This window comes from Saccopteryx leptura, chromosome 2, assembly GCF_036850995.1.
Source record: "Saccopteryx leptura isolate mSacLep1 chromosome 2, mSacLep1_pri_phased_curated, whole genome shotgun sequence".
In the NCBI taxonomy this organism is placed as follows: domain Eukaryota; kingdom Metazoa; phylum Chordata; class Mammalia; order Chiroptera; family Emballonuridae; genus Saccopteryx; species Saccopteryx leptura.
In genome coordinates, this window is record NC_089504.1 from 236,048,149 (window position 1) to 236,070,885 (window position 22,737).

At 50.8% G+C, this 22,737-nt stretch overlaps 1 protein-coding gene across 9 annotated transcripts in view; it reads right to left on the reverse strand.

Annotated features, from left to right (window-relative positions):
* Window positions 1-6,966: 6,966 nt before the first annotated feature.
* CMKLR1 (chemerin chemokine-like receptor 1) overlaps window positions 6,967-22,737 on the reverse strand; it is a 47,261-nt gene continuing 31,490 nt past the window's right edge. For 6 of the 9 annotated variants that reach the window (XM_066370647.1, XM_066370653.1, XM_066370648.1 and 3 more), the window contains exons 2-3: window positions 13,466-13,541; window positions 6,967-12,847 (exon numbers count right to left, since the gene is read on the reverse strand). In XM_066370647.1, the coding sequence (XP_066226744.1) occupies window positions 11,726-12,844 (1,119 nt within the window). In that variant the 5' untranslated portion in view covers window positions 12,845-12,847; window positions 13,466-13,541 and the 3' untranslated portion in view covers window positions 6,967-11,725. Of the gene's footprint in view, window positions 12,848-13,465; window positions 13,542-21,311; window positions 21,584-22,183; window positions 22,254-22,737 lie in introns of those variants that run through there. The other 3 variants (XM_066370655.1, XM_066370650.1, XM_066370656.1) reach the window with 3 other exon arrangements.

A 22,737-nucleotide genomic window follows, 5' to 3' on the forward strand; every position in this document is an offset into this window, starting at 1 on the left:
ATAGTATGGAGCTTCCCTCAAAAAATTAAATGTGGAAATGCCTTATGACCCAGCAATTTCACTTCTGCATGTATATATATTATATATATATAAATGAAGAAACCCGAAACATTTTATTTGAAAGCATATAGGCACTCCTATGTTCATTGCAGTGTTATTTACACTAGCCAAGATATGGAAGCAGCGCACGTGCCCATCAATAAGAACACAGAGGGAATGTAGTTAATAATATTGGAACCAGTATATATGGTGCCAGTATGGAAGGATCCGGGGACCACTTTGTAAAGCATGCAGTTGTCTAACCACTACGCCGTATGCCTGAAACCAATATAGAATACTATTAAACGTAAACCATAATTGAAAAATAAAATTAACAAAATAAAGTAGACATGCCTTTGCCACTGTTAAACTAATGGTAGAGAGCAGTGTTTCAGTGCTAATTATTGTTATCACAGGCCGCTTTCCACCTCATTAAGTGCATGGATTCAATAATTGTTGCCTAATTCTCAAGGAGAAACGGGGGCTCCCGGGACGGGCGAGGATTGCAGCCTTCCCCAGCAACTGACCCAGTTCCCAGCCACAGGACGCCAGGCTGGCTGGTCCTGAAGCCTGGACGAGGTGTCCTGTGGAAAATGTAAAGGCTACACCGTGACCTTCCCAGGTTCGAGCCTGGGTTTGCGTCCCAGAGGTGTGGCCTGCGAAGTGCTGCTCTGTCTCTGGGCGTCAGTTCCCCCGTCCAGAAAAGGAGACAAAGGGGTTACGGAGGGCATGACCCTTTGAAGGGATCCCGTTGTTATTGTTGTCAGTGTTAGTATTTCCTCCACCATGAGCTATGTGGTTTCCTTTCAGTCAGCTTTGTTAAAGTATATTCTACATGCAACAAGATTTGCCAACTTCAGGTGCACAATTTGATGGATTTTAACAGTCATGATGGAACCACGTGACCACCTTCATTGCCATGCTATAGAACAGGGATCCCCAAACTTTTTACACAGGGGACCAGTTCACTGTCCCTCAGACCGTTGGAGGGCTGGACTATAAAAAAAAGTATGAACAAATCCCTATGCACACTGCACATATCTTATTTTAAAGTAAAAAAACAAAACGGGAACAAATACAATATTTAAAATAAAGAACAAGTAAATTTAAATCAACAAACTGACCAGTATTTCAATGGGAACTATGGGCCTGCTTTTGGCTAATGAGGTGGTCAATGTGCTCCTCTCACTAACCACCAATGAAAGAGGTGCCCCTTCCGGAAGTGCGGCAGGGGCCGGATAAATAGCCTCAGGGGTCCGCATGTGACCCACGGGCTGTAGGTTGGGGACCCCTGCTATAGAACATCACCATAGAGAGCACTGCAGTCAGTCTCCTCCCTCCACTCCTCATGGGCCCCGGGAGGCTAGACACTCAGGGTCTCGGGCTCCACGTCACTCCCAGGGAATCAGGATCAACATTCTAACAAGATCCCGAGGATTTTCAAGCGCAGTAAAGTTTGGGAAGTACAGCCCTGGCAACTCCTATTCACTCTTTAAGCCCCTCCTTTCCTGGGAAGCTGTCCCTGGGAAGCTGTCCTTGGGCCCCTAGGCTGGGCTCGGTGACCCTCAGTTTAGCAACATCACACCCTCTGGCAGCTGCCTCTTAACTTGGCTGGAAGCCCCCAAGAGATGGTGGCCCATGGGAGCAGATATGGTGACTCCTCATCCTGACTCATGTTATTAATGGCCACTGTTTCGGTGACTCTATTAAGCAGCAGGTAACTTTACCAGCATGTTAATTACCACCCTACTCCTACAGGGAGGAAACCACTACAATCTCCTTTCACAGTTCAGGAAACTGAGGCTTAGAGGATTAAATAGATTGCTCAAGACCAGCATGGAAGAGGCAGGGCCAGGACTTGAACTTCGGTGGGTCTGAGACCAAAGCGGGAGAATGGAACCACTTGTCATACGGCACATAGCAAGTGGGGCATGGGGCTGGGGGTGGCATGCTGCCATCTCATGTACCAAAATAAAATGTGGACAAAATCCACCAGTGCACAATTCATTAGAAGGAAGCCAGCGCCTCGTGTCAAGGGCTCTGGGGGGTCCAAGGAAGCAGAAAATCTGAACTCTCTCTGAGTCCTTTTTCCTCCAGCTCCTTTGGGGTTTGCAGTCCCCACGTCAAGCCTCCCCTTAATCCAATTAAAACAGACTTGTTTATGCTTAGCAGCTCTTTATTTGGTTTGTTAAAAACTTGCAAATTACCCAGAGGGCTCTTTGTCCCCTGAACCAGAGGCATCGATAAAACTATTAAGTTAAATCCAATTAAACGCAGCGGCTGGAACTTGAGTGTGGCGGAGCAGAACAGCGGTGAGGTAGGGAGGGCAGGATTTTACTGGGGAGAGGAAAGACCTGGTCTCCTCCCTTAGGCAGCTCCTCTAGAAGCATCCAGGGTGTGGGTCAGAAAAGGGCAAAAAGAGGAGACGCTTACCCTGTGCCGGACCTGTAGTCTATCATGAATTACCTGATTATTCCATAAGGTGGGCATGATTGGATCCATTTTGCAGATGAAGGAACTGAGGTGAGACTCGTTTGCTAGGGTTGCTAAGACAAAGTACCACAGACTGGGTGGCTTAAACAACAGAAATGTATTGTCTCGGCTCTGGAGGCTGGAAGTCCAAGATCAAGGTGTCAGCAGGGTCTGGTCCTTCCGAGGGGAGGGTCCGCTCCAGGCTGCTCTTTGTGGCGTGTAAGACGGCCGTCTTCTCCTTGTGTCTCTTCATGTCATCTTTTCTCTGTCCGTGTCTGTATTCAAATTCTCCCTTTCTGTAAGGACACCAGTCATATTGGATTAGGACACAAGCTAATGACCTCATTTTGATTTGATTACCTCTGGAAAGCAGGTCACAACTTGAAATACTGAGTTAGGACATCAAAATATTAAATTTGGGGAGACACCATTCAACCCATAGCATGGATAAGGCTTAATTTTTGTTTTGTTTTGTTTTTTGCCAACACAGGGTGGGGGTTAGCAGGGTTTGAGAGGGATGTCACAAGGAAGACCAGCTACAGACAGATCAGCTACCGACAAAGAAATTACATTTTCTTCACACATCCGAATTGTAGCAAGCATTCATTGTGCAACCTCGATACATAATTTAGGCAGATTTGTGCAGCCTCCTAAATCAGTGGCGTGGATTAGGCACGGCCCCAGAGGTAACAGAGCAAATGCAGCTCTTGTTGCTCCAGTAAGAGAAAAAAAAAATGCAATAAAACATTACAACTGTGAGAGCTAGCAACCTTGTAAGCACATAATATTTTCCAGCTGCTGTGGGAAGCTCTGTGCATGGATTATTTTCTTGAATCCTCATGCAATCCCAGAAAGCGTTTCTCTGATACTCCCAGTTTTACGGATGGGGAAACTAAGGCTCAGCAAGGAAAGATAATTTGCTCAGATCTTGTGTGTGTGATCCCTGCCCACTGCCCCAAGCCCCTTTCCTGAGCTGGTTGACCTCTTCTGAAGAACTCCAAAGAGCTCGTGCCTCTGCTCCAAGGGCACAGTGGGGTGCAGGGACCTAGACACTGGGCTGGTGGGCAGGCTGGTCAGATCTACCGGCTTCTCGGGGCTGGAGTGTCAGACTTCAGAAGCTTGGCTCTAGTGTGGCTTCTCCAGGGAGAATGCACTGGGGAATTATAGCAACAACAACAACAATAATACTTCTGAAAAGAAAACTACCTAGCTATCCATCAACAGGGCATGACTAAATAAACGAGTACTTCCGCTAGGTCTCTGAGGCCATCACTTGAATAATCAGCACTATATAGGGGAACATTTGGTGACCTGATTAGAAAGTGGATAAAAATGTCGTAGGACAGAATATACATAAAATCGCCTCCGGCCGCCTGAAATCCTTGCACCAGTGACCTTCCCTGGAAGAAGAAAGCACTGGAGACTGGCTGGTGGCCTGGAACATTGTAACCTGCCTGCCATCAACCAAGGGCTCATAGGCTATTCACAGCCACCAGCCAAGGCTGAGAGCCCCCTTCCTATCCATGTCCCCAGCTCCTTGACACCAGCATCTGAGAGACACCACTGGATGCCAGAAACTTATTCAGCCATCCAGATGTTTGCTCTATGGGCGCCAAACATCTGCATGATGGAAACCAGGGAAAATTTAATCCTGGGTTTTGCCTCTCCCAGAACTAGGCATCTGGGCCCAGGGGATACCTGGGTGTCAGGTGTCTGGCTGTGCTTTCTGCCATGGCATCACCCAGTGCCCAGAGACCTGGCTGGCACCCAGTGGATTGCTCCATCCATGATTTCAAAGTGGAAGGATAAACACAGGAAGTTTGTGGTCGTCACAGTTGTACCAGCCAAATCCTTAATAGAGTCCTGGGCCGGAAAAGAACTACAAAACAATAGGAGGGGAGGGAGGAGGGGGAAGGAGGCATCTGGTTTCTTGATTCTTCAGGCTGCAGTTAATCAGATGAAGGGAAAATAAAAGGCCGAGGGAGGAGAAACCTCCTTGGTGTGTGATTAATGGAAATCTCCTTCGGGTGTGACTGTTCCTGATGGTCCAGCGGAAAGAACTGTGGCTTCTCCACTTCCAACTAAGTGACCTGGGGCCTCAGTGTCCATGTCTGTAAAATGGGGATAATCCTACCCTTCCCAAATTCCACCAATATGGAAAAAATATATGAAAATATTTTACAAATGGTGTAGCATAATAGTGCTTGTCATGAAACTCGAGGGCGATGATAAATCAGCCTATGGTTATTTTTTCATTCATTCATCAGAAAAATGTATGAGCACTTTTTCTGCGCTAAGCAGTGCTCTGGGTGCAGGGGCTACAGAGGTGAGTAAGGCAGAGATGGTTCCTGTCCTTGGTAGAGCTCACCAATGAGTCGGGGGGACAAGCTTAAGGAACCTAAACACATAGATAAACAAAATTCTTTCCAGACAGCACAAAGTACTGTAATGGAAACAAAAAAGGAACCTTAATAGGCAGTGAGTGAATGGGGTGAGGGCTACTTAAAGTGGGGGGACAGGTCAAAAAGGACCTCTCTGAGGAGGTGACACTTGAGCTGAGACCTGGAGGAGAAGGAGTCATGCAAACAGTGGTCCGGGAACAAAAGGAACAGCACCTGCACACTGCTGAGGCGGGGCAGCCTTGGGTGTGTCAGTGCTGCTGCCGTGGTTGTCGACCTGTCTGTTTCTGAGGAGCCGGCAGGCTCATCTGGCTGGGGACCAGCATGTGGTGAGGATGTTCGAAGCCGTCCTGATCCTCTTGGGGCTGTCAGTCACAGTGTGGAGTTTGGGTGCTCATGCTTTGTGACGGAAGCTCACTTGGGCTGCTTCATGTAGAGCGGGTTGCAGGGGCAAGCCTGGAAGTGGGGACACCAGTGAGAGGCTGATCCCCATCTAAGTGAAAGGAAGCGGTGCATGTGAGCCCAGCATCTGCTAAATGCTTGCACGTGGCATCTCGTTTTACCCTCATAGCAACCCTGTGAGTGGGAAATTCTTTTCGTATGTGTTTGTTTGTTTTTTATTTTATTTTATTTTATTTTTTAATAATTTTATTTTTTTAATGGGGCGACATCAATAAATCAGGATACATATATTCAAAGATAACATGTCCAGATTATCTTGTCATTCAATTATGTTGCATACCCATCACCCAAAGTCAGATTGTCCTCTGTCACCTTCTATCTAGTTTTCTTTGTGCCCCTCCCCCTCCCCCTTTCCCTCTCTCTTTCCCCCCTCCCCCCGTAACCACCACACTCTTATCAATGTCTCTTAGTTTCACTTTTATGTCCCACTTACGTATGGAATAATGCAGTTCCCGGTTTTTTCTGATTTAATTATTTCACTTCGTATAATGTTATCAAGATCCCACCATTTTGCTGTAAATGATGCGATGTCATCATTTCTTATGGCTGAGTAGTATTCCATAGTGTATATGTGCCACATCTTCTTTATCCAGTCATCTATTGATGGGCTTTTTGGTTGTTTCCATGTCCTGGCCACTGTGAACAATGCTGCAATGAACATGGGGCTGCATGTGTCTTTACGTATCAATGTTTCTGAGTTTTGGGGGTATATACCCAGTAGAGGGATTGCTGGGTCATAAGGTAGTTCTATTTTCAATTTTTTGAGGAACCACCATACTTTCTTCCATAATGGTTGTACTACTTTACATTCCCACCAACGTATGTGTTTGTTTTAAAGATTTTATTTATTAATTTTACAGAGTGGGGGATAACAAGAAGTAGGTGCTTTACTCTAGCTGTTCATTGATTGCTTGTTGTATGCACCTTGACCAGGCAAGCCCAGGATTTCGAACCGGCCACCTCAACGCTCCAGGTCAACCTTCCATCCAATGTGCCACCAAAAGGCCAGGCTAGCCAATTCTTATCGTATCCATTTTACAGATGATAAAACTGAGGCTTTGGAGAGGTTGAGTAGCTTACCAAGGTCATAGAGCCTAATTCTAGCCCTAACCTTAGTTGATGTAAATGATGGAGCTGGGATTCCAGCCCAGGTGGTCTGATCCTGAGCCCATATGATCTTGTGTCATAACCATTAAAGGACTTTTGAGTCAGTGGACAGGGCTGGGGTGACCCCTGGTAGGGCTCAGTTCTTCTTGACACTCTTTGGATAGACCATGCAAGGACCCTGTCTCTCTATGATATTTTTTTCCCATTGATTTGAGAGTGAGGAAGGGGAGAAAGACAGACAGAGAGAGAAGCATCAACTCATTGTTGCTCTTAGTTTTTCCATTTAGTTGTGTACTCTTTGGTTGCTTCTCGCCCATGCCATAACTGAGAATCGAACCCACAACCTTGGTATGCTGGGATAATGCTACATCCATTGATGCAGCCAGCCAGGGCTCTGTTATTCTTTTGAATGAGAGAGAAGCCCCCAGACCTGATTCTGTCCAGAGCCCCAAAGGAAGTAAGCAGTCATTCCTGCAGGCATCATGAATTATTTTACTCTTAAAAATCCATTTATTGAGGCATAACTGGTTATAGCAAGTGCATTCATCATATACATACAGACAAATGGTTTTTTACATATAAAGAAAGTGACAGATCCACCTAGATCAAAATATAAAGTAACTGTCACCTATATCCAGGACCATTTTAAAGGGTCAAGTTTGTGACACCCCCCCCCCCAAACAGTGTGTTTATGCCCTGTACCAGGTTTTCCCAAGATCTCCTGCCTCCTTTTCAGCCAGGTTTCTGCTAGAAACTCCCCAGTTACTCTCAGATCTTGGGCTGGGTCCTTCAGGGCCAATCCTCACCAAAGCCCTTGTCAACAAACTAAGAAGTGAAGAAGGTGGCTTGGTGAATGCCCAGGTCTCTAGAGTGATGGTGCTTTAAAAGCATCTCCCATGAGCATGTTCATAAATATCTCTTCCCACAGCCATCAGTGAGGTAGGAGGTCCCAATCTTATTTCCAAAGAAAAAAGGGGGGGAAGCCTCAGTTTCACCATCTGTAAAATGGGGGAATGGAAAGATATGGATTTGATGAAGTAGAGTATCTTCTAAACTCAAAAATCCTAAGATTCCCCGGGCTGTGGGGAAGTGACAAACACACCCAGACACCACTTCCTCCTGTCCACCTCTCAAAGTCTGACCCTGGAGATTCTGATGCGTGCCTCCCTTGTTCCATGGAGCAGTCTCCTCAGAGGACAGCTTTAAAGTCAAACATACTGGGGGTGGAATCCCAGCTCTGTCACTTATTAGCTGTGTGATGTTGGGCAAGTTACTTCACCTTTCTGAACCCCCACTCCCTCATCTGTCTGTGGAGATGGTGATGGTCCCTGCTACAAAGGCTGTGGTAGGATTCAGTGACATAATGAAAGTAAAGTGCTCGGAGGGTGCCCCAACCTTGGACTTGCTCAATTAAGAGTACCTTGGTCTTGCTATTGTTGAAGCTTTGAGTCTTATAGACTGGTGCTTCCTCCTCTCTTCACCCATGCTCTCCTCACACCCGCGGCCCATTGCCCGGGTCTCTAGGGCAGTGGCTGGCTGACGTGCCTAGGGTATCCCCAGCTCCTAGGGGCAGAGACTTCTGGAAGATTCCCCAGGACAGGACTTGTAACCTCAAAGGTTAAACCAATGTCCAAGCACTGGGCGTCTTGTCTGCATAAACTCCCCACCGCCACGATGCGAGGTTGCAGCATTAATATGCCTCTGTTCTTTGTAGGTTAATATATGTATTATTTATAGGGCTTTATTATGTGCTCAGAGGGCTCCCCTGAGAAATATAATTGTGCACTGGGAGGTAAATTTGAATAATATTTACAATTAATTTCCGTCAATAAAGCAACACACCGAGGCCTCTGTACAGCTGAATCATCCCTGGGTTGGTTTCCCACTAACCACTCCCCTGAGAAAGCTCGGGGAGCTTTTAACTCTCTCTCCAGTAGTCCACTTCTCTCAAGGTTAGGCAAGTTCGGGAGAGGTGCCAGTGGCAGGAGTCGGGAATCACTGATGACTTCCATCCAAGCCAAGTAGGTACCTCATCCCTTTGCAGATTTCTCAGAGGGCAGCTCTCAAAACCTCTGCTCCCTCATCTGTGAAATGGAAAAGGCCTGAGCGAGATGAGTTAGAAGAGCCCCGGGACTCTCGCTCTTGGATTCTATCTTCTCCCACCCATCCCGGCCCCTGAGTCCCCAGAGCGGACTCTGGGCTCAGGATTAAGCAAAACTCCTTCCTTGTCCATCTCCCCTTCTTAGCCCCTCCCTCTTGTCTCCTCTCAGTCCCACCCCCCTCCCCAGCTGAAGTAGCCGGGAGCCCAGGCAGCAGACCTGCTGCAAAGCCTAGCTCCATCATTTATTAGCTGTGTGACCCTGAACGAGTGAGGTCCGCAATCCGAACCTCGCCTGCTGCCTCCCCCACATGGGTCTGATGGTCATCTCCTCACAGGACCATTTTGAGGGTGTGATGAGATTTTAAGACTGCACAGAGTAGATGCTCAATAAATGCCAGATTTCTTTTCTTCATCATATTCTCCATTTCCTCTGTGCTCCCTTCTCCCTCCTGTCCCTCAACCCCCACCCCATCCTCAAACACCATCTTTTCTGGAGTTCTCTCTGCCTTCTGCCCAACCCCCTCTCACCCTCCCCACCCAGGAGATAGCACTGAGACCCCATCAGCCGGATTCTGGCCCCTGAGCAAGGGCTCCAGGGCACAAGGTGAGCTTGCTGCCTGTGGAGTAATGCAAGTGAACACAGCGTGCACAGTGTGGACCCTGTGTGACCGGTGGCGGTCCTCAGAAGAAGCTGGAGGGACAAGACCGAAAGGGGCAGTCATGGTGGCCTTTGAGCATCTGCTGGGACACGACAGTCAGAACAGGAAGGCTGGCGGGGCAGCCAGAAACAAAGGAGGCCTGACCCGAAGGAGGAGAACAGCTGGTTTGGATTCTGCTCCTGTTCATCAGCTTTCTCAATGACAAAACAATTTCCTGGCTCCCCTGGCCCAGCCTGGCGAGGAGCCGAGCGGAGGAAGCGGCCCCGTCCCAGAGGCCCAACTGAGGCCCAACGAGCTGATGACCGTCTCTGGGACCTGGAACACGTCCCACGCCATCTTGTGCCTCAGTTGCTTCACCTGTGAAGTTGGGGAGGGGGTGACAGGGGTACTGGGCAATATTAAAAGACCCCCCCCCTTTTGCTCTGAAACTGAGTGCAGACTGCTTACAGCCGTCAGGTGCTGCGGCTTGGGATCAATTCAGAGCTGGCTCGTCATAAACGCAACCACCCGACAAGTGACGGAACTGTTTGTCTCTCAATGAAGTGTGATTCCAAACAGCCCTGGCTTCAGGAGCTGGCCCTGTGCTGTGTAGACATTACATCTGTTCTTGTTGGAGAACTGGCTTCAAGCTGAAGGGACTTGAAGGAGAACAGAATGCAGACCCTTGGAGACCAAACGGCCTCGGGTCCACGAGGGGCTGCCTCCAGCCAGGCCTCTGTCCCCACTGCCTTCCCTGAGGTCTCAGAGGTGCAGGAGGGGGAGCCATGTGGGCACTGTGTAGATGGGTGTCAAAAAAGCCGAGGCCAACAGCATTTTCTTTGCCATGTTGGGTCATTTGTGAAAACTGTTTGCAAAGCTGACTTAAAGGCCATTAAGATGTTTATATTAACCTGCAGAGGAATATATATGTAGGGTCCAAACCCCTAGCCCCTCTCAAAACCTTAAGACTCTGCCACCTTATTTGAGCCAGAGAGGGACCGAGGTTCAAATCCAGACTCCGACACAAACCAGCTGGCGAGTTACTGAACCTCCCTGAGCCTCAGATGCTTCCTATGTAAAAGGAAGTCATATGTAATTGCTCCTAACTCAGGGAAGTCGTGAGGAATACATAACATAACACATGGAAAGTGCTTATCATAGGAAGTGCTAAATACATGTAGGCTGCCAGGATCATCTAGAATAGTCTCAGTAGATATGTTCTCTCTATAGGACCAGGCAGAGCCTCTGACTAGCTGCGTGCTGTTGGGCGAGTTGCTTTGTCATTTGTCAGTGGGATAATGACCCTGTAGCACAGGAAGGTGTTGTACTAGATGAGAAAGGGCAACGTGGCTGCTCACAGGAGCCCTGTGCCCTCGGCCACTCCATGACCTGCACCCAGAAGCAGAGTTCAAGGAGACAGGCTCCAGACTCAGCTTTCGAGTTCAGTGACCGAGCCCTTAGACCCACTCACCAGCCCATGAGGCACTCCCTGGTCACTTCCTGAAGCTGACTTTGGACTAGTCTCTAGCAAGGCTTTGGGTTAGTCGAGGAGGAAGAGGAAAAGTCCTCCTTACTCATCTCTTGCCCTGTAGTGTTCTATTCTGAGCGGCTCCAGCCAGAGCCAAACAACAGGGAAGGAGCAAGGAACCACTGAGATGGGGTGAGCGCTGCTGGTGAAGCTGCCCCCACCCCAGGAACAAGTGCACAGTGAGAACAGGGATTGGGGTAAAGGCTAGCACCACCCCTACCCTCAAAATAACTACAGCACCATCACCCTGGGGAGTTCCAGGGTGAGCTGCCTCGTGCAGTGCCCATTGAAGTTTCTTTCCTCTTATTTCTCCGTTCCTTCCCAAGTCCTCATTGTGCCCTGCCTGTCTTGCCCTCACAAAGAGCCCACATGGCCCCCAGAACCTGTTCTGTCTTCCCAGGTGATCTGAAAGCCAAATGCATGGTCCTGGGAGTTCATGGGTTCCCATGTCACCTTCCTTTCCCAGGTAACCTGTGCGTTTCCACACGTAACCCAGAGAAATGGCTTGTGTAGTGGGATTTCTGACTGGCTATTGAATGGGTAGGAATGTAGGGAGAGGCGTGATCTGTATTACACTGGTTTGTTCTGACCGTCTCTGCTCACACCAGGAATGAACCCTGTAAAGTGTGTCATTACTGGGGAGCGCACAGTAGGTGGCATAATCTCTGTCTTGTACTGATCACAGTTCATGGCAGTGCCTTTGAGAATTTTCCCTTTTTGGCTTTGCATCAGTCAAGGCTGGTCTCCCAAGAGGCACAGGATGCTGGCGCAAGGCTGTGAGCCACACAGCATGGCATGTCCTTCATGTCCCTGGGAGAAAGAGACTCCTGGCTCTGGATCCCCGGCTCAAACACGGTTTAGCCCCGTGCAAAATATAGTAGGTATTGATGGGTACTGACAAGGTTCCTACCACGGTCTTGAGAAAGCATAGCTTTGGACGCCAAAGTTGGGCATGTCCATTGGGGTCTTCAGGAAAGGCTCAGAGCATGCCAGTCTCCTTCTCGTTCATCAAAGACCTCTCGTTTATCGATGACATCTTGGTAAAGCTCCTGTGGCTGGGGTAAGAGGAGTGGCCGGTGTCTTCACTCAGAGCATTGACCAGGCGGGAGAAGAGGGCTACCTTGAACTTCTTGAAGTCCTGACCCATGAAGACATACAGAATGGGGTTCATGCAGCTGTTGGCGATGGCGATGGCAGTGGCCAGGGGCAAACCCAAGCTGAAGACGGACTGAGGCACAGAGGTGTGATAGAGTTCCAGGAGGAAGAGGGTGTGGAAGGGGCACCAGCAAAGGAAGAAGGTGATGATGATGGTCACGATGATTTTGAAGGGCTTCTTGCTCTTGGCCAGGCGGTTGCGCCGGAGCTTGCAGACGATGGTGAAGTAGCAGGCTGTGATGATGAGGACCGGGATCAGAAAGCCGCAGAGGAAGCGCGTGACATTCACGGCCACGTGCCGGCTGAACACTACACGGTCCATTTCGGGGTGAGCGAGCGACGGGGAAGAGCTATCCGCTGATAGGCTGAAGTTGTTGAAGCAGTATATCCTCCCATGCTTAAAGGCTGTGTCCCGGAACACAAGGGACGGGGAACTCAAGAAAAAGGCCAGGAGCCAGATAACCACGCAGGCCACGTAGGCCAGCCGGATGCTGCGATGGTTCTGGGACCAGACAGGGAAGAGCACAGAGACGCAGCGGTCAAAGCTGATGACAGTCAACAGGAAGACGCTGGTGAACATGTTGTGAATGAGCAGGAAGTTGCTGATCTTGCACATGGCCGTCCCAAAAACCCAGTGGTAGTCCATGGCGGCATAGGTGATGTGGATCGGAAGGAAGACGTTGAACAGGAAATCTGCGATGGCTAAGTTGAGAAACCAGACGGTGTTCACCGTCTTCTTCATCTTGCAGGTGGTGATGAAGATCACCAAGCCGTTGCCCAGGATGCCGAGGAAACAGATGACGCTGTAGACCACCACTAGTAAGATCGTGAACACACTGCTTTTTGAGGGATGAAACTCCTCCACGACCATGATGGGGTCAAAATCGTCAGAATAGTCATCATCATAGGAGTAGGAGGTGTTGTAATAATCCTTGTACTCCATTCTCTGCAAGGGGACACAGGGGTCGTTAGAGGTACCTTGACTGGAACTGGCTTTAAGAGGTTAATCAATACCAGCAAGACCGACATTGATCTCCTTGGCAACGACAAAGAACACTTCCGCAGTTTACTTCCCGCTTTGCTGTTTTATTTCTTAAACAAATAGCTGTCCAGCGCCTCTTACATACCACAGGTACTATTCTGAAGGCTTGACATGAACTCTCTCCATCCTCACAAAAGCTCAGCGAGGTAGGAAAGTTATGAACCCTGTTTCACAGATGAGGAAACAGGCACAGAGAGCTTAAGTCACTCGCCCAAGGTCATACAGCTGAGAGTCAACCCAACTTCAGAATCTATCCTCTAGACAACCGTGTTTTGCTGCCTCTCTGGGGCCCTCCCCTCCCCCTTACAGTCTAATGAGGGGAGACATTCATCAAAAAGTTCCTTAATCGTGGAAAAACCTCAACAATGCCAAGTGCAATGAAGAGGAGGTGAATAGAGCCATGAACTTGGTTCCAACCATGTTTCCAAGACCCAGGGGACAGCCATGCAGTGCTCCCACATTGTCAGTGACCCGCACTGGTGCCCTTTGGAGATATGAGTTCAAGCCCCGAGAGTCCCTCACCGTTCACTGTTACAGTGTCCAAAGCTCTCCAGTGTGGGTCCTCGACCAATCAGCTTCTGTGAGCAGCTGGAAACTCCTGCAGGGAAGAACAAGGAGATAGCAGGTGGATCCTGGTCTGAGAGCCACAATGGTAGGTGGACTCAGAGCCAGAGAAAGAATTTATTGTCGTTACTCCCAGTTTACAGAAAAGGAAGCCGAGGCTTGCAGAGGTGAAGTGACGTGCCCGAGGTTACTCAGCTGGGAAGGAGTGGAGCCCCCTGAACCTGGATCAACCGCTGGACCCTTCATCCCGAACCCCATTTCCCCACCATAGCTTCTCCATAAATAAGAAGCTGAGTCAGGGATGGGCGCAGGGGAGCGTGCAGATGACTCGAGGCAAACACTTCCAGGGCAGGACTAGAAAGCACCATTCCAGCCACAATGGGTACTCAGAAGACAGAAGAGGACCTGCCCAGAGCAGTCTCAGCCTGGCGAGACTGCCAAGCGATGCTTCATTATCAATAACTCCACTTTACTCCATCTTAATTTATTGCTGATCCATCACAGATTAGAGGTTCTGTCTTATTGCATAAAAGTCATCTTTTGCTGGGTTTTTGTTGTTGTTGTTGTTTTACATAGACAGAGAGTCAGAGAGAGGGATAGATAGGGACAGACAGACAGGAACAGAGAGAGATGAGAAGCATCAATCATCAGTTTTTTGTTGCGACATCTTAGTCTTAGTTGATCATTGATTGCTTCTCATATGTGCCTTGACTGTGGGCCTTCAGCAGACCGAGTAACCCCTTGCTTGAGCCAGCGACCTTGGGTCCAAGCCTGGTGAGCTTTGCCAAACCAGTTGAGCCCACGCTCAAGCTGGCGACCTCGGGGTCTCGAACCTGGGGCCTTCTGCATCCCAGTCCAACGTTCTATCCACTGCGCCACCACTGGGCTATCCACTGGGCTCTTTTGCTGTTATTAAATAGGAACTACTTGTAAAATTCCATTTAGGACTCTGGGCTCCAGGGATTCAGAGTTTAAACTTGGGTGTCATCCTGTGCTGCAGGCTGGGAGCAAATTCCAAAGGTGCCCAGTAAGGGGTCCCCAGGGCTTCCTGGGGCACTGGAATGGGGAGAGAAGGAGACATTGCAGCTGCCCCTCCTTAACTAGGGGAAATGTGACTAGTGTTCATAATAATAATAAATGCCAGGACTGTGCTGATGAGCATGTAACACAAGTGGGCTTGCTTTAGCCTATGAGGGCCACCAGCGAGGCTGAGGGCGACAGAGACCCTCACCCAGGGCATCCAGGCGGGAGCTGGCAGAGCCGGGATTTGAACCCGATCTGCAGAACCTGGGCTCTTACCATCACTCCATGCTGCCCCCATATCATGATCTGATGACAGACACTGAGTGCCTCCTTGAGGAATACATGACCGTGTCCACATCGCCGGTGCCAGGCCGTGCAGGCCCCAGGGACGAGGAAATGGCTTGTCTAGCAGGAAAAGCTGCCCGGGCTCCAGTCCTCGCCTCAGTTCCCAGCAGGAAGAGGGAAATGATGAAGGAACGGTACTCCCAGGAGCTCACAGCCAGTTGCATGGCACCAGGCAGAGGGAGTGCTCAGAGAGCCCCGAGGACGGGTGTTCCCCAGCCTGGGAGTCTGAGGCTTCCCGGGGTAGGCTTCCCTAGAGCCCCATGAGGCTGCTTTTATCCCATCAGCTGAGCTTTAAAGGACGGCCACCAGTTAAGATGAGGGAAGGAGGGAGGTGGGAGAGCTCCCGCTCCCAGCATGCCCCCTTCTTGGCAGTGCTGCTGGGGGTGTCTGAGCCGCAGAGGAGGGTGAAAAGGAAGGGGCACTCAGGACCGAGCACTTGGCACTGCAGCGTCTGCGGAGATGCTCTGGGGACACAGATAACGTCATGTCTGGCTCTCCCGCTGGGCTGGGAGCAGCTCAGGGTCAGAGGCCACGTCTTTTCATCTCTGAATGGGGGCCAGGCTGGGCCAGCACAGGGTGGCGCTGACATCTTCTGGGCATGTCTACAGTTCACCCCTCACCCCTCATCCTGAGAACTGAGTGTCTCCATTTGGTATGTGTCCTTCCCCCACCCCAGTCCCTAGGCTCTCCCTGGAGGGGGGGGGGCAGTCACAGGTTTGCATTTGGCCTCCATTCTGTCCCCACATATGTCCCCCTCCTATCCTGAGTTTGTGTCTGCCCCAGGCCGAGTAGTACTGGGCTGAATGGCCAAGGACACAGATCCCGAGGCCCAGCCAATCTGCCAGCATTCAAATCCTTGGTCTGTATTAACTTCCTATGACCTTGAGCAAGTCAGTCACCTTCCGCGCATCTCAGTTGTCTTACCTATAAAATGGGCATGATCTGAATACTATAGTTTGGAATGGTTAAGAGGATTACAGGTCACATGCAAAGTACTTAGAACAGCACTATAACTGAGTGAGCACTATGTTGCTATTGTTATCATTACTGTTCTTGTTATTTTTATATCATTATTATTATTTCTCAGGCTTCCACTCTTATCTCCCTCCTAAAATGTCCTTAGCCTGGGAAGGTGGGAGGGGCCAGGAAGGCCAGAAGACCAGTGACCAGTGCATGCTGCCCACTTATCTCCCAGCTCTGGGTTCAAGGGCAGGTCAAGGGCAATAAGGGCAAGGATTTTGCTTCTCTAAGCTCCAGTCACCTCATCCCTCCAACAGGGGGTAAGAACCCCTCCCTCATGTTGTGGGGAGGGTCATGTGAAATGAGAATGAATTCTTTGCCAATTGTAAATTGTAAAGAGCTATAAAATTCTAGCTATGTATTTCTTAAACCCTCCACAACCAGGAAGCTTATGAAAAAAAAGTATCTATAACTATACATGTGTAATATATGTATACACCTAGGTAACATTTCTTTGAGCACTCAACACTGGCATGCAAGCTCCATGCAATGCTCCCAACAGCCCTGCAAGGATTAGTTTGCAGATAAGAAAACTGAGGTCCAGAGAGGTGAAGCATCTTGGCTGAGACCATACAGCTGGGAAGTCTGATTCCAGGGCCTGACTTTCAAGGATCCCAAGTGAAAAGTCTTGTGCTCCCTCTGCTTTCCTGATGGACCAGCAGCCCCCAGTTCCACCCCTCTAAGTCCCCTACAGCTCAGCCTTGAACCCTGAGAGCCCAGACCTTCATCATGTTCTTAATCCTCCATGGACATGCCTTCTCCGAGCCACTTCCCAGGATTCCCTCCACCTTTCCTTAGAGGTTACATGCATGTCACACCTGCAATGCTGTGTAAGTCCTGGTCAATGCCGCTGACCCCTGCCTCTCTTCGGGTGCCCTTGTGAAACCCCTATTTGAGAAAAGTGCCCTGTCTTAAGAAACAACACTGCTTCCCCTGAGAAACTGAGCTGCTTCCTCATTTTTGATCCTTTAAGTTCTACAACTGGTCACATTTCCCTTTTTGATGTGGCCACAAGGAAGCTCTGAATGACATTTGCAGGTCAAAGGCAGCAAGTTTATTAACCTTGCTGGTCTGCAGGTTTTTGCATTGCTTTTGGTTGTTTTTTTTTTTTACTTTAAAATAAGATATGTGCAGTGTGCATAGGAATTTGTTCGTAGTTTTTTTTTATAGTCCGGCCCTCCAACGGTCTGAGGGACAGTGAACTGGCCCCCTGTGTAAAAAGTTTGGGGACCCCTGCCCTAGTGCAATGGTGTTGGGAAGTGGTATCTCTGGGAGGTGATTGGGACATGAAGGTGGAGCCCTCAGGAATGGCATTAGTGCCAGAAAGCTCGCTTGCCTATTCACCATGTGAGGACACAGCGCATGAACCAGGAAGCAGGTTCCCAGCCACCCAATCCACCAGCACCTTGACCTTGCTCTTCCCAGCCTCCAGAATTAGGAGAAATAAGTACTTGCTGTCTAAGCCACCCAGTCCTTTGTATTCCGTTATAGCAGCCGAACAGACGAAGGCCCTTTGCTTAGCCCTCTCTGAAGCTCAATTTCAACACAGGGGCTAATGCCATTGGGCTCACCCAAGGATCAAGCTCCTAGGACTGTTGTGATGATTGAATAAAGGGTGTTTGTTAAGCGCTTGGGCACTGCCTGGCACATGGAAAAGTTCTCCACTGATAATTAATTAAGCGCATCCTGTGTGTTGGACAATGGGCCACATACTTTGCATATGTCTTACCCAGTCCTCGTGACAATCTTCTGGGGCTGGGACATGACTATACCCATTTTCAGATGGGAACACCAAGGCACAGGAGGTAAAGTGAAGCGCTTTGCACTGCTGCAGAGTATAAGGCCACTATTACTGTTTCGTCATCCATGTTGTCAGTGGTGGCTCTATCTCTGTAAGGAGTGTCCATCAGAGTTTTCTATTAGCACCGGGTGCTGACCCCTCCTGCCTCCTTCACACCACTCTGTCCAGCTCCCCAAGCCTCTCCTCTGAGGCTGACCATCTCCTACCCACTCCCGCAGGCCACGTCCCATAAAAGGCCTGCTAGATAATAGATGTTCACTCTTCCCCGGCCCCCAGCTCAGGGCCTGGCACACTGTAAGCAGTCAACCAGAAAGTGTCTTACTATACTGGCATCATAATTTATTGGGCACTTACTACGTGGCAGGTGCCCAGCCCACTAAAAATGTTGCTACAGACTGTCCCCAAACAAGCCCTGCAAGGGGGGTGGCATCCTTCTCTCCAAGGCTTCAGAAACAGAGCTTGATGGATGCCTGCTGTGTCAGTGAGTTTGGACTGCTATACAATCAAGCACCGCAGACCGGGAGACGAGAATAGACTTCATTTTTCACAGTGCTGGAGACGGAAAGTCCAAGATCAAGGTGTTGGCAGGACGGATTTCTCCTAGGGCCTCTCTCCTTGGCCTGTCAATGGCTGTCTTCTCCCTGTGTCCTCATATGGTCATCCCTCTGTGTGTGTGTCCTAATCTCCTCTTCTTATAAGGATATCAGTCAGATTAGATTAGGGCCCATCCTAGTGACCTCATTTTACCCTAATCACCGCTTTGAAGGCCCTATCTCCAAATACAGTCACATTCTGAAGCACTGGAGGTTAGGATGTCAACATATAAATGTGGGGGGTGGGGTGGGGAGAAGACACAATTTAACCTGTAACACCTATGTCCTTGTCATTATCACGATAACTTAGCATTGCTACCTGTGGTTCCTCCAGATCACTCACTCTGGGTTTGGGTGTCATTCTCCAGCTCTCTGCCCAAGGCCTGGCCCATGCTGGGGCCTATACCCTGTCCTTATAATGAGCCACACACACACACACACACACACACATGCACGTACGCACACACATGAGATTAACGATTTCTAAACCTCAACAAGGAATGGCCATCTAGAAAGTACAAGGAACTCCTTCTCACCGATCCAAACAGAAAACCCCAACAGAAAAATGGGTAAATGATATAAACAGTTAATTTACAGAGGGAAACCCCCAAACCCAGGCATGTGACAGATTGATGCTCAAAGACATGCAAGTGAGAATCACAACCAGATGACACTCTGTGCCCACCAGACTGTGGCCAGGACTAGAAAGCAGGCATAGATACCCCTCGGCTTGGCGGGCTTGGGCACAGGCTCTCGTGCCGCACTGTGTGGGCCCGAGCACCCCTGTGCCCCTCGCAGCCCCCCAGAGGACTGGGTACCGGGGTGCTCCTGGGTAGTGTTTTCAGGGGCACCCCTTGGCTCCGGACCTCCAGAAGCAAGCCTCACATAAGGATTCCTGCAAAAGTGATTTATTAAGAAAATGTTCCAGGAAAAATGGGGAAGGGAGTGGAAAAAGTAGAATTAAGAAGAGGAGGAGGCTGGGCAAGGGTACAGAGGTGGCCTTGTCTCATGCTGGGGGCTTAGGGAACAGTGGAGGTCACATTCAAGGAGGCTGAGTATTTCTACCCCTCCCCCCTATCCTGGGGGGGTGTGGGTTCCTCCCACAGAGTCGCAGGTTCAGGTTACCAGGGAGATCGTGTACAAGAAATGGTCAAGGATCCAGGAAACTCAGGCAACTCCTGCCAACGCTGCGAGAGAGGACGGGCGAACGCTATGCAGCTGTTAGAAGCAACAGATTATCTAGCACACAGACGCACAGACGGCAACGATCGGGAGCATCTTGAAACCACCTCCCCTAACAGCACTTCAGTCCCTCGGAAACACACGTGCAAAAGCAGCAGCACGCACGAATTAGAATGGTTCCGTGGGAGCGGAAATGGGAGGGGGGTGGAGTAGACAAGGGGGCTGAGAGGAAATGAACGCAGTGAAGAAAGAAAATAAGACAAGTGCGGGGGCTTCCAGAGGCGAGGGATAGTGCAGACGGAGGAGTGTTATTATGTCAGCCCCCCTCCCCTCCCGATGTCCAGAAAAACCCAAAGCAAACAAACAGACACCCCCATCCGCTGCCTGGGGTTTATGTGTGGGCAGTGTCTGGCCCAGTGAATCCCCGATGAAGCCACACTGGGCAGGCCAAGGGCCAAACAAGCAGCCTTGACCTTGTCCCAGGGGCCTTCAGAGCCCCAGCCCCACAGGCCAGGAGTGGACCTGAGGAGCCGAGGACGTCACAGCATCAGCCCAGTGAGAGGTGGCGAGGCGGTGGCCAAGGCCCTGACACCTCTTTGGCGAGCCCAGCCCCTGCCAGGGACCAGATGGTCACCAGGCAGAAGACCCTGCCACTGATGATGGTGCCCTGCCCGCACCACCACAGACCCTTGCCGGGGAAGGGATGGACCAGGGCTCAAGGTCACATCTGGTTCCTCCCGCTGCAGAGAGCAAAAACCTCAGGCAGACATTCTTTGCTTAATTTTGTTAAACAACCATGTCTATAGCCCCAACTGCATTGCAGGCGCAGTTCTAAGCACTGTTACAGATGGGGAAACTGAGGCCCAGGGAGGGTAAGGTGCCCAAGGTCACACAGGTAACTCAGGTGAGCAAGGCAGATCAAATTAGTCATTCTGAACTGAGGAGAAAGCTCAGAACCTGCCGAACTGCCAAACCCACTCTCTCTCCTTGTTCACTGCTTCGCCTCCTTGGAATGTTCCAGAATCCTCTGGTCTTTGTCCCAGTGGAACCTCCCCAGAGCCTCCAAAAGATCATTCTGGTAGGATTCTGGATGTGCATTTTACAGATGGGGCAAGACGAGACTCCCAGTTCCCTGGGATTTTCCCCCAAGCCCCTCTGCCTCTAGTTAGCGGCCTGAATAGGAATGTGTCATGATTCCAGAAGCTCTGGGAAAAGTCCTTAGGAAGCAGGATTCATTCGTTCAGCTACCCTTCAAGGGTGTATGGAGCCCACTGCTGCTGGGCCCTAGCGAGGAGGCTGAGGTGCAGCAGACACGCCTCTTCTCACCTGGACCTTCCACTGGCCCTGCAAGGCCCTGTCATCAGTACTAACTGATTTACCAAGGGCAAGGAGGGTCACTTGCCTGAGGTCACATGCCTAGTTAGTGGCAGTGCAGGGATTTGAACCCAGGTCCTATGAATCCAGGACTCCACCTCCTGTAACTGCCTGCAGGCCTGCCTGCCTGTGTCCCCACAGGCTCTGGAAATGGCAGGGCTGAGAGGCATCTGGGCAGCAGAGGTGTGCCTTCTGCTTCTCTGTGTCACTGGCCAGGTCCCGTGGGCAAATGGGCACCTTGAGTCTGCAAAGGACTTGCTCCCTTTCTGTCCCTGTCTGTCTGTCTGTGTGTCTATTCATGTCTCTCCTCTGTCTCTTGTCTCATGCTCTCTGCCTATCTCTCCCTGTCTCTGTCCATGCTGTTCCATGTCTCACTCTCTCTTCCATGGAGTCCCCCTGTCCCTCCTTCTCTCGCCACCCCACTCTGAGTCGCTGAGCAGCCCCTCCCTTTGCCCACATCACTCACCTGGGAACCAGGACGGCCTACCACCAGCAACCTCACTGCCCTCTCCAGCCGCTGCTCTCTGGGCACAGATTGCCGCTAACCTTGTCCTGGTCCCAGCCCCAGACCCAGTGCAGGCGCCTTATCAGGGCCGCCGTGGGCGTGGGAGCCTATCAGGGAAACTGGAGGCTCTTCCCCAGTGTCCGGCCTGGCTCCTGTCCCCATCTGCCACCGCCCCCATCTGCCACCGCCCCCACAGCCCACCCTGACAGCCCGGCTGGGCGGCCGGGCCCTGATGCCTCTCCTCCATCTCTCTTGGCCTCAGAAAGGCTCTTAGGGGCTGGGAGGCCCCTGGAAGAGCATCCCATTTTGTAGCTGGGGAAACTGAGAAGAGAGGGCAAGTGAACCTCCCTACGCCACACAGAAGAGGACCCTGGGCCGTCTGGTGTGTGGCAGGTGTATCTCCAGAGCCTGGAACTCCAGAGCCTGGAACTCTCCCACACCTTATGCCTGGCCACGCAGTCTTCTCACTGTAAACGGGAGCTCACTCGGCGAGGCGCAGTGACCGGCCCAGGCTCACACAGCCTTCAAATGTCAGCTCGGGATGTGAACCCAGGACTCTCTGACCTCCAAACCTTCGCTGCCTCTCCTCGTCCACAATCACAGCCTTGGCCAGCAGCTGAGACCTACGGGGGCCTTCTAGACACCACACTCTCGGTCACAGATGTCCTTCCCTCTTCAGCTATGTCCCCAGTTCCCCCAGACCCAGCCACCAACTGTCCGTCCAGAGGTCTGCCTGCTGCCAGAGTCCCCCAGCTGGCCCCATCCCCCAGTTTCTCACTTCGGGACAGAGCCTGGGGGGCCTCCCAGCCCCCACAGTCGGCCCCAGGAGATACCTCAGAGGTTCCAGTCCCTGGGTCCCAGCTCCAAGAGACTCAGGAACCTCAAAACCGCACAGCGCCAGCTGACGGTCCAGCGGCGGGCCTGGCCGCCAGCCCTGGGACGGAATTAGCTCTGTGTTGGGAGAGAATTTCCTCCCTGGTCTCACGCCCACACTCGGGAGTGCACACTGAGTCACTGCAGCGGGACGAGAAGGCGCTGGCGGCCTGACGACTGTCCCACTTTCTGTCGGTGGAGATGGGGCGTGTGAGAGCGTAGGGCTCTGCAGGGGTTGGCAATGCCGGGAGCTTATGCTCCCGGACCTGGACAGCCCATCTGCTCAGAGGCAGACACCCCAGCAACCTCCGGTCACCAGTGAGAGCACAGAAGCAGGAGACCCCAAATATCTATGCCAATGCCTGGCATCCCCCTGCCCCAGAGAATGCCACTTTTTCCTCCCCTGTGTTCTGTTCCCAAATCCACTACCTGCTGTTCTATGCTCTACAGGCTGACTTCTAGGAGTGACATCACAGACTCCTCGCCCTCTGACCCCTAGCAGGGCAGCAGGAGA